This window comes from Oryzias latipes, chromosome 19 (genome assembly GCF_002234675.1).
Source record: "Oryzias latipes chromosome 19, ASM223467v1".
In the NCBI taxonomy this organism is placed as follows: domain Eukaryota; kingdom Metazoa; phylum Chordata; class Actinopteri; order Beloniformes; family Adrianichthyidae; genus Oryzias; species Oryzias latipes.
In genome coordinates this window covers 1147598-1159462 of record NC_019877.2, presented here as the reverse complement: position 1 = coordinate 1159462, position 11865 = coordinate 1147598, and the positions used below count along the sequence as shown (strand labels likewise).

Genomic DNA, 11865 nt, shown 5'->3' with positions numbered 1-11865 from the left:
AGGAGACCTGTGGTCTGCAGATGCAGTGGCTCCCTCACAGAAGGCTCTGCACAGAGCTCCTGCTCCCATGGAGAAACATGAGGGAGCTGGACTGGAACATGAACTTTGTTCTTCGTTCGTGTTTGTCAGATGTTTGCATCATCAGCTAATCCATTTAAGATGATGAGAGGTTTATTTTGATGCATGTTTGCAGATTTTCTGCAGAACCTGTGGACTTCAAATAAAGAGAAGCAAAAGATGAATCATTTGAACTAAATCACAAAACTTAACTCTGATCCTTTTTTTTTAATCCAACAAAAGTGACAGTTTCCATTCTGTCCACCAGATGGAGACAGAGTCCAGCAGAAGCTCAGCATCAGCTGCTTGATCTGACGGTTCTCGGCCACAAGAGGGTTCTGAGGAGTTGATGTTTTTGTGATTCTTGAGTCAAACAGATTACAGTTTTATTTATAGAATAAAAAATCAGAGATTAGAAATCAGGGATGAAGTATATCAGGTGTGGACACCAAAAAGATCAAAGATGCCGCAGAATTTTTTTCACGTTAAGTGGGTTCCTTTGTCTTCAGGGTCAGAGCAGAAATAATACATTCTATTGTTGAAGACATGCGGATTGCATCCCAGTTTCTGTTTTTAGGAAGATTTACCTCATTACATCCAGTTTCAAAGCAGAAATTAAATGTTGTTGTTTTTTACAAACCTTCCTGTTTACCTGGATCAGGTGTGGATCAGGTGTGGATCAGGTGTGGATCAGGTGTGGATCAGGTGTGGATCAGGTGTGGATCAGGTGTGGATCAGGTGTGGATCAGGTGTGGATCAGGTGTGGATCAGGTGTGGATCAGGTGTGGATCAGGTGTGGATCAGGTGTGGAGGCTTCAGGCCCAGGCCGGCTCACAGAGTGGAGAAAACACCCGGAGAGGCCTTTTCCATCCCTGCAGGCGTCTTTGAAGGTCGAAGGACTTTAAACAGAACCTGAAAGTTTTTGTTTCAACAAAAGTTTTTTGTTTCAACAAAACTTATCTTATTTTCAGGTGGTTTTTTTTTTCAAAAGCAAAATAATCTCAGTTTGAGAAAAAAACGTTGAAAATGTGGATTTGTTTACAACTGATCCTCCTGGTAAAACAAAGGTTTAATAAAATAATTAAAACTGTAGCTGATCTTGATTATTTTAAAACTGCATTTTAGTAAGATATTTATTTCTTAGCTTTTTATCTGTTTTTAAAACGCTGTTTTTATTTTTGTCAGCCGCTTAACTTCCTGTTTGGGTCTTGGCTTCCTGTCGGGCTGAGAATAGATCCGCCTGTCTTGATGTCACAGAAGAACATCTTGGACCTTAAAAGAACCGACTGGACCTCCTGCTGGTGTCCAGAGTCAGGACCGGTTTCAGTTTTATCCGCCTGAAACCGTCTTTCTTGAATGTTCATTTTCCTGCAGACTCTACACTCTTCCTTTTGGTGACTTCTGTTATCAGACACGGCTGTGTTTATGTCACATACCTGACGTCGAAACATGTCAGGTATGTGACATAAACATGTCAGGAGAACCTAAGAAGTCAGTTAACAATACAGACACTATGAACTTTATTGAGCTAATACTCTTCTTTGTGTTATCAATAACAGCTAAATGCGTCTTCATTTTGTTTGTCTCTTGCTGTCACTCGTTTCTTTTATTCTTGGCCTTTTGGTGTTGCTAACAAAGCGATGATCAGGAATCAAATCTACCAGTGCTGTTCACACAAAAACACATTTATAGATTAAAAATCCTTCTCTGCGTAGAAATCACAACAGTAATAGTCAGAATTAACGGTATTGATCAGCAGCACTGCTGCCCTCAGGTCGGTCTGACAGGCGGCAGTGCTGCAGCGGGTTGCCCCATCACCCTCGATTAAAGCCCCCCTACCTTTCTAATTGCTGTTAATTGAAGCAGACACACGTGTAATTAATTAACAGAGAAGGTTAATGAATTCTGCGCTGATTGGCGGCTCCAGATGTCCAGATCAGGGCGTCCTCTGCGGAGACTCTGCTGACGTGCCCTCTGGAGCATCTTCATCGTCCTCCTCCTCATCAGGACATGATCAGACTCTGCATCTGCTTCAGGGATTTGAATCTGAAAAGAAGCAAAAGGAGAATCAGCCAGAAGCTGCATCTTCAGACGTTTCTGAGAAACTTTTCAGATTCAAATCTGACAGAAAGCAGCTGCTTCACCTGACAGGTGAGTCAGAAACGGACGTTTTCTGCCGTTTTCATCCCACTTTAGGTGTCAAACCGGTAATTATTCAAACTCCTGAACAGCTGGAAGTTTTTTTTTAAATGAGACTAGAACAAAAATGACTGTTACTTGAACAAATATTTAATTTCCAACAGAACAAAGAGTTAAAAAAGAAGTTTATTTAGTAAATCCATGTTTTAGATTTGCCATTTCATCAAGGCCACAGGATTTAAAATAAGATAAAGTAGGAAAAAGCTTTTATTGACAGAATTCCAGATTACACAACATGTCTCCATTTGGAACATTTAAATCCAAAAACTAAGGGAGTGTAGCATTTTACAAATAGAAAGTTTGAATAAAGTCGAAGACAGCAGAAGAAAAATAGACAGATATTGACTTATAATACCAAACTAAAAATATCAATGAAATGAAATATTTAAAATCAAATCAAAAGAAACAAAGGCATCAATCCAGATAAACTGATAAACAGTTCAAGTTTTTTTATGTGTTTTTGTTGGGATTTATAAAAATTAGACTTCTCTTTCAGAAAACAACATTTATGAAAACACTTGAGTATATCTCTTTAATAAAGTGAATTAAATCTGTAAATAAAATGATCTATAAAGGATGCCAAAATGATGTAAAGTTTGGAGGAAATTCCATAAACTGAAAGTTTTATTTTTGGTTTATTTTCAAAACAACAATTCTGACTTTAAACGTCTCGCCTGCAGAGCAGAACGTGTTCTGAGAAAATGCAGAAATCTCTGTGCGTCTGGGAAAAGGTCGTGACCTTCAGGCCCTGAGATGACTTCAAGGTCGCGACTGTCTTTGATCAGAAAACCTTCTGGGTAAAGACGACCCGCCGCAGCGTCTGTGTGTGATGGGATGCTCCTGGTGGTCATTTCCACACGGTGGGAGGAGGAGGAGGAGGATGATGGTCCAGGATGTTCTCACCTCTTCAAGACTTCCCCTCTGACAGCAGACGGTCCGTCAGCGCATCCAGACTCAGCCACTGCAAGGCTTTGGAGCGAAAGAAAAACTCTACAGGCTGATGGGTTTATTAAACAGGAGACGAGCAAAGTCTAGGACACCTCACTGGAACAGGCAGACAGAAGAGGAGCGTCCTGGGGGATTTTATGGGAGCAAGAAATGTCCGGTGACCTTTTTGGGGAATATGGGCAAAAGAGGAGCATCCCTTAAGAAGATGCTTAGTCCAGAGAGTCCAGATCCTTTTGTCTAGCATGTTTGTTGTGGTGAACTCAGATGAAGGAAAGAAGGAGCCGTTTAAAAGGAGATGAATTTAAAGCCAGAATAAAGAGCTAAACCTGAAGATGTAAATCACAAAAATGTGGACCAGGAAACCGGTCAAAGACAGAAAAGGCCTGGAGGGACTCAAACCATCAACGTTTCCACACAGAACCTGATGTGACCGTGGAATGAAGAACCTCAGAGACGTCTCTAGAACATAAATCTGATAGAATTCCAACCAGAATCAAGAAGCCGTCATGATGAGCAGATGACAGACGGCTAAACAAACTGATGTTTAAATCGATCCTTTCCTTCATTTTCTGACATGTTTTCAGCAGAAATCTGTGAATTCTTTTCCCTGAAAGCACACACGATCCTGTAAAAACTGGCAGCGGCGCCTCTTGGTGGCGCTCTTCGCTCGCTGCCGCTGAGCTCTGCTGGGATGGAGGGAATTCCCTGAACTGGGACGGTTGGAAATCCCTGCACGGCGCACACTCCTCCACAGACACACCGCCCGGCTGAAAGTGTTTTTGTGTTTGCAGCTGAAGGTCGAGCGCTTTGTTTCCTCTCATTTTATTTCCATTTCTCTGCTTCTTGTCTGTTTTGTCCTCTTTTTGTTTCACTGATTCCCTGAGATGCAGAAAAAAAGGAACAAAGTGAAACAGCAGAACCTCATCAGAACCAAAGCCGGAGAGCAGAAGACGCTGCAACCCCATAAATCTGATTTCTTTCAAATGGTTAAGCATGTCTGTACGTCTCTGTTAATAAACTGCTTCAATGTACAAATTAATGATCAATTTCACTGAGATTTAAGAATCATTGTTTCATTTAAGTTTCTCCATTTGTATAAATCATTTTAAAATTGATTTTCAACAAAAAGCATGTTTTTAGAACAATGTCTGGATCCATTCTTTAATTTAAATCAAAGCTCAGCAGCTTTATTATAATATAAAATAATAAAACAAATGTAAGTGATTTGACAGAATATATATATATATATATATATATATATATATATATATATATATATATATATATATATATATATATATATATATTTTTTTTTTAAAAAGATGATAGTGAGTCAGATTTTACTGTAAAACACGTCGATTAGAAAACATAAAGTCATCATTTCACAGAGATGTGATTTAGAGTTTGGACAAATATTTAAAGATATATAAAGATATAGGACAAATATTTAAAGGCCTTTATTTTAAAATGTTGGGAATTAAATTTGAAACTATGTTTTTCTGATCAAAAAATGCAAAGAGAAAAAAGATAAAACGCCAACATTTAAAAGGAAACCCTACCAAATAGAAACTCTGAAAAGTCTGTGAATGAAACCCAAATTCCTGGATTTCTGAGGCCTGCAGAAGCTGAAGGAACGACTTCAAAGCGTTCCCAGCAAAAATAAAAAAATCTGTGATGTTTTCCAGGACGTAGTTTCTGCAGAACGGCGGCAGTTCATTAGAAATTCACCTGAGTTGTGGGCGGGGCCTCACCGACACTTTGCTGAGAGCTCGTCACAGGGAGCTTGTTCCTCGCCCGGCGGATTTTCTACGCAACAACTATGATTTTTGTTCTGGTTCTGATTCACAGTGATTTGAAAAAGAAATTCTCAGAAATGTGACTTTCATCTTAATTTCCTCTATAAATGTCCTCCGTCATCAGAAAAACCACAGAAGAACATGTTAAAAACACCAAAAACACCATTTTCCACAGAGTGGGGCTCCACTTCATTTCCAAGTCTGGAAGTGTGAGAATCATCGTTATGTGAAAGGCAACAGATCAGCGCTGGATGGAGCCAAAATACGTTTAGGATTAAAAAAAACATAAATAATTAAAAAAGCTAACTCTTGGTTTACAGTCTGCCATCACTCTCCGACGGTCGTGGGTCTACCGTCACTCCTCGACGGTCTTTGGTCTACCGTCACCCTCGACGGTCTGTGGTCTACCGTCAGTCCTCAACGGTCTTTGGTCTACCGTCACTCCTCAACGGTCTTTGGTCTACCGTCACTCCTCGACGGTCTTTGGTCTACCGTCACCCTCGACGGTCTGTGGTCTACCGTCACTCCTCGACGGTCTTTGGTCTACCGTCACTCCTCGACACTCTGTGGTCTACCGTCACTCCTCGACGGTCTTTGGTCTACCGTCACTCCTCGACAGTCTGTGGTCTACCGTCACTCCTCAACGGTCTTTGGTCTACCGTCACTCCTCAACGGTCTTTGGTCTACCGTCACTCCTCGACAGTCTGTGGTCTTCCGTCACCTTCGACGGTCTGTGGTCTACCGTCACTCCTCGACGGTCTTTGGTCTACCGTCACTCCTCGACAGTCTGTGGTCTACCGTCACTCCTCGACAGTCTTTGGTCTACCGTCACTCCTCGACAGTCTGTGGTCTACCGTCACTCCTCGACGGTCTTTGGTCTACCGTCACTCCTCGACAGTCTGTGGTCTACCGTCACTCCTCGACGGTCTGTGGTCTACCGTCACTCCTCGACAGTCTGTGGTCTACCGTCACTCCTCGACGGTCTGTGGTCTACCGTCACTCCTCGACAGTCTGTGGTCTACCGTCACTCCTCGACAGTCTTTGGTCTACCGTCACTCCTCGACAGTCTGTGGTCTACCGTCACTCCTCGACAGTCTTTGGTCTACCGTCACTCCTCGACAGTCTGTGGTCTACCGTCACTCCTCGACAGTCTTTGGTCTACCGTCACTCCTCGACAGTCTTTGGTCTACCGTCACTCCTCGACAGTCTGTGGTCTACCGTCACTCCTCGACGGTCTTTGGTCTACCGTCACTCCTCGACAGTCTGTGGTCTACCGTCACTCCTCGACGGTCTGTGGTCTACCGTCACTCCTCGACGGTCTTTGGTCTACCGTCACTTCTCGACAGTCTTTGGTCTACCGTCACTTCTCGACAGTCTGTGGTCTACCGTCACTCCTCGACGGTCTTTGGTCTACCGTCACTCCTCGACAGTCTGTGGTCTACCGTCACTCCTCGACGGTCTGTGGTCTACCGACACTCCTCGACGGTCTGTGGTCTACCGTCACTCCTCGACGGTCTGTGGTCTACCGTCACTCCTCGACGGTCTGTGGTCTACCGTCACTCCTCGACGGTCTGTGGTCTACCGTCACTCCTCGACGGTCTTTGGTCTACCGTCACTCCTCGACGGTCTGTGGTCTACCGTCACTCCTCGACGGTCTTTGGTCTACCGTCACTCCTAGACACTCTGTGGTCTACTGTCACTCCTCGACAGTCTGTGGTCTACCGTCACTCCTCAACTGTTTTCCAAATTAATTCCTGCAGATTCTGAATCGAGGTAAAGCAGCTTTGCGCTGATGTGCAACACTAGGGTTTAAGCAAACAACACAAACAAACAAACCGTGTCTGACGTGGACAGAATCATGTGATTTATGCCGAAGTTTAAAGTAGATCAAAGGGCGTGTGTCATTTGGCCGTCACCGGCGACGTCTCTTTTGTTAAAAGGTTGAAGAACTTTAGTGGGTGAAAACATCCAGACGGTTTGCTAAACTACGCACACTCAAAGCAGGAAGTGATGTTGGGGTCCAGCTTTCTCCACTGGAGGACCAAAGACTCTTTTTTGATGAGATTAAAGCACAAAACGTCAAACTGAAGCGATTTTTACTGATTTAAAAAAATAATTTGTAAAACATGTTTACGTTTTGTGCGCACATCAAGCCTCAACCAGCGAGCGTGGTGTGCACGTAGTGTTTGTCTGCTGCTAGCAGCGGTGTGAGAGACTTTTTTGTAGTGACAGTCCAAAGTGGGACTGGACCACCGGAGGGACGAATGTGTGAGACCTCATGGTCATAATCCCAGATTACAGGAAACTGCCTCACAGACTCACAATCCAAACATTTATTCCCTCATTTGTTTAGGGGCCTAGGCCCATGTGTGTGCGTTCATGTGTGTGTGTGTGTCCATGTGTGTGTTTATGTGTGTGTTCCTGTGTGTGTTCCTGTGTGCACGTGTGTGTGAGAGCGCTGGACCATCTGACTCCGCTCTGACATCTGGGAAACCCGCCGGTTCGCCACCGCAGACGCCGGTTGATGTCGCTATTTAAATGCAAATGTGGGTGTGTGTGTGTGTGTGTGTGTGTGTGTGTGGCGCTCGCACCGTCACACACAATAAAGACAGGGGAGTTTAACACACACAAAACACACACACTCAAAATCATTTTAGGGAATATTCTATAAATTAAAGTTCTTTTGATTTCATAAATAAATGTTTCTTTATAACATATTCTTTGATTACGGATTAGAAAAATTAATAGAAATATATATGTCTAGAAAACATGATAAATAATAAAAATGTAATCTTTTGAGTTTTGTTTCTTCATCAGCGCAGCAGAGTCTTCTTCATCCACTGCTCCTCCTCAGATGTTTGGATTCGCTCCTCATGGATTTCCTTAGAATTGCGTGGAGACCTTCCTCCTTCCTGTTGGGACGGCGAGAAGCAGCAGCTCAGGACGAACGTTCATAACTGGAAAAGAAAAACCAGAATTTAAAGATCAGAAAACTTCCAGTTTTTTCATTGAAATGTGAAATTTGATAAAAATCCGTTTTCGTTCATGAAATGCGTTTCCTATCAGGCGCTGATGACCGGCCCTCCTCCTCTTCCTCCTCGGTGCAGCTCCAGGATTTACCCCAAAGAGCCGAGCCTCATTTGGAAAGCAGATTACCTCGTCCTCCTCCTCCCCCCCTCCTCTTCGTCCTCCCCCTCCGGCGTTTCCCTCCTTCAGACGGCTCATTTATTCCTCCGTTTAATTCAAATTATCCGTTTTTTATGACAGACAGACCTGTGAGCTGAAAACCTGCAGGATGACAGTTGATGCTTCAACATATCAGGATTTTTTAGGTTTTTATTCTCATTTATTATTTATAAACTGTCTACAATAATATTTAAAGTTAGTACTGTAATCAGACATACCTGAATGCAAACACAGCAGCTTTTTTCTCACTTTATTTTTGACAATAAGGGATTTTTTTCCAACATAAAATCCTGCAGCCGTTCACTCACCGCCTCTTCATCCTGAAGAAGACGCTCTTCATCCTTTTTTCTCACTTTCAGGAATTCTCCTGGGTAAGTTTCCGTTTTTCCTCCTCCTCCTCCTCCTCCTCGTGCTTTCTCTCCGGTTTTAAAGGAATTTTTTTTTCTTTTGTGATCAGTTTTCTCCGCAGAAACAAAAAGGATGGAAGGATGTTCTCCTTTTCTCCTGCTGCTCCTCCCCCCGCTCTCCCCCCCTCGGTCTGGACTCGATCCAGCCCCCACCCAACCCCCCCGGAGCCTCTGAGGCCTTTTCCCCCACTGAAGACCGGCCGGCGCGCTGTTACTCTGAAAAGCTCGTCTCGCTTCCTGCCTGACAGAGTTTACCTGCAGACGGTTTTCCCTTCAGGAAAAAAAGAAGTTCAACGCTGTCCGGAACCGAGCCGCCGCTCACCTGGACTGTACCTGCATCACCTGAGCCTCCTGCAAATCTCAGTTTTGGGGGATTTCTGGGGGGTTGAAGATGACTTTGATTGACCTGAAAAAAGGTTTTTGGACCAGGGGTGCAGCGGCCTCTACGGCTCGCCGACGGTACTTCCGGATCCAGAACGGAGACGGGAAGCGGGTTTGTGGACCGACTGGTTCAGCTGAGATCTGGGGGCCGACCGGAAAAGTCCTGAACCTCCTGAGAGGAGGTTCTGAGGCCCAGATCCCCAAGACGTCTCACACGAAGACTTGGGGTCAAAAGGTCAAGGAAACCCTGCAGAACCGGGACGACCCGCTGGTGAGGTCTACAACACAGCGTCAGCTCTGGTCCAGATTCTGGGAGCTTCAGTTCTTTGGACCCAGTCTCAGAGGGACCATCAGACCCACCAGACCTTCAACGGACCTTCACCCGCCTATCAGCCCCCCCACAATGCAAACCAGTTCACACACTGGTAGAACTGGTGAGAGAAGGAGGGGGAGGGGGCAATCAAGGGCTCACACACCTGCTCTCTCTCCCTCTCTCTCTCTTTCTCTCTGGTTGGTGGCCCCCCCTCACACATACACACCCTGTTTCTTTCGCCTTTTAAGGTGGGGCCCCGCCCCCGCAGTGATGTCAGCGGCTCGGAGGAAGACCCGTGGGGTTTTTGGGTTCTGGCGTCCAGTCCTGTGGGGCCGCAGGGCTGAGAGTTTCTCCTCCGCTGCTCATCCCTCCATCCCGGGCCGCCGCTCCTCCTCTCTGCTCCTCTCTTTGGGGAAAAGAAAAAAGACACTTTGCTCCATTCCGGACCGGCTCTTTTTTCTTCTGCTGCTCTCTGAGGATTTTATTTCTGTTTTCCCGCCTCCTGACTCTCTGCTTCCGCCGGTCCGACCTGTCGGATGAATTTTAAAAACCCAAACTTGAATTTTCCTTTTTTTTTTTTGCCTCTTCAGTAAAAAGTCAAAAAGTCAAGAAGAGCTTTGAAACTTTCTCCTCCTTTCTTCTCCTTCATCTTCGGATTGTTCTGGAGGTTCTTCAGAAACGATGAAGAGTTGGCCTCTGTCTGAGCTGTAGACGTTCCGACTTTCCTCTGGACTCCGGGATCTGGCACTGCTCCCCCCCCCCCTCAGTCTTTAGCGTTTCCACGGCGGCGCCGCTGTGGTCGGAGATGTTCGGCATCCAGGACAACCTGCCCCGCGGGGCCACGGTCAGCATGAAGGAGGAGCCCCTGGCCGTCCGCTCCTGGATGCACGCGGCCGGCGTGGTGGACGCCAACACGGCCGCTCAGAGGTAACCCGCCGCCGCCGCCGCCGCCCCTCAGGGATGCTGGGGGCTGTGGTCCCAGCGGACGCCCACCGGCATCAAATCCGACAGTTCAGCACCTGCAGGGAGAAAAAAATGTTGTAATAACTGATTTTAAATAAAAAATATTGGTTTCCTGAAAGATACATTTTAGACTTGGATTTAAAAAAAGCCTTTAAAAATATTATTTATTTTTTTTGAGCAAAAAAACAAAAACAAAAAATAGAGAATTTTAAATTTCACGGTAAAAGAACGATGAACATTTTTCTAAGGTCCTATCGGCCAGGTCAGGGGAAAAGTTTCCCCTCGGGGGGGGGTTCCAGGCGCCCTGGTTGCAGCTGGGGGGGTCAGCGCCTGAGCCGTTCAGGCGCGCTGATGCCGCTCGCAGCGCGCCTCATTAACACGCCGGCCGTCACAGAAATCCTCCAGCAGGACGAAAAAAATCCAAGAAAAGGATTTTACAAAGTTGAAGGAACAGAAAAACGTGGCTGGATTCCTAATTTAATAAGGATATATTGTCAGTAATTCTCTTGAAAATCAATTAGAATTTTTTTGTCCGTTTAACAAAAGTTTTAAGATTAATTGGAAAGAGATTATTAAAGCAGAAAATGTTCTTAAGCTGTGAAAATCTGCACCAGATTAAACATTTTGATGGGAATAAAAAACTGTTTCTCAAAAAAATCATCCAAAAAAAAAAAACTGGAGCAATGAAAGCTCATTTTTTAAATTTCAAAATAAACTAATTTGGCATGAACCAGATAAACCCCCCCTCCCCGCTGCAGCGCGTTGCCTGTCGTTAGGGATGTCCGAGCGGGAAACGGCGGGAAGAGCGGATCCCGGTCGGGGTCAAAGCGCCGCGTCTTCTGCACAAACAGGAATAAACGGTTTTCTGTGTTTTTGAGGCCGCATGTCCCCCCCCCGGGACCCCCCTCCCTGAATTTGAACCCGCGCTGCGGCGCCGTCTGTCTCCCTCCTGACTTTCTAACACGGCGGGAATGCTGCGGCCGGCGTTTCCCGCTCAGAGCAGATCAGCAGCAGGACCTTCAGCTGGTTGAAGGGTTTTACTTACATTTGCAGAAATGTTCTTCCGGAGCGTCCCGACGGCGTTTAGTTACAGATTTATACAAAAACAGGAGAGGAAAGACGGCAGAAGAATTAAAACATGTAACGTGATGCTAACAAACAGGAGCTGTGAGTTTTCTGGAGTTCCTTCACCCGAATCTCTATTGCAGATGGGATTCCAATGAGAAGGTTCCGGTTGTTCCTCCACAGAAGCCGGACCGCCTCCGGACCCGTTCCATCCGTCTGTTCATGACCTTCTCTCTGGTTTTCAGCGGGGTGGGGTTAGCTCGGGCTCACTTCGAGAAGCAGCCTCCGTCCAACCTGAGGAAGTCCAACTTCTTCCACTTCGTGCTGGCGCTGTACGACCGGCAGGGCCAGCCGGTGGAGATCGAACGCACGGCCTACGTGGACTTTGTGGAGAAGGAGAAGGTGAGAGCCGAGGAAGAGGAGCGGCACAGAAAAGCAGACACGCCTGCTGTTCTTCACCACGGCGTCCAGGAAAACAAACAGAGGCAGAACTTCATTCTGATTTTTACTTTTCAGATCATCCAAAAAATCCGATTTAAAAAAAAAAACC

General features: G+C 45.5%; 1 protein-coding gene across 4 annotated transcripts in view; it reads left to right on the top strand.

The window, feature by feature from the left end:
- The first annotated feature begins 8783 nt into the window (after positions 1 to 8783).
- Positions 8784 to 11865, top strand: part of LOC101166208 (transcription factor COE3-like) — a 39137-nt gene continuing 36055 nt past the window's right edge. For all 4 annotated transcript variants that reach the window (XM_020702006.2, XM_020702004.2, XM_020702005.2 and 1 more), the window contains exons 1-2: positions 8784 to 10214; positions 11561 to 11717. In XM_020702006.2, the coding sequence (XP_020557665.2) occupies positions 10093 to 10214; positions 11561 to 11717 (279 nt within the window). In that variant the 5' untranslated portion in view covers positions 8784 to 10092. The remainder of the gene's footprint in view (positions 10215 to 11560; positions 11718 to 11865) is intronic.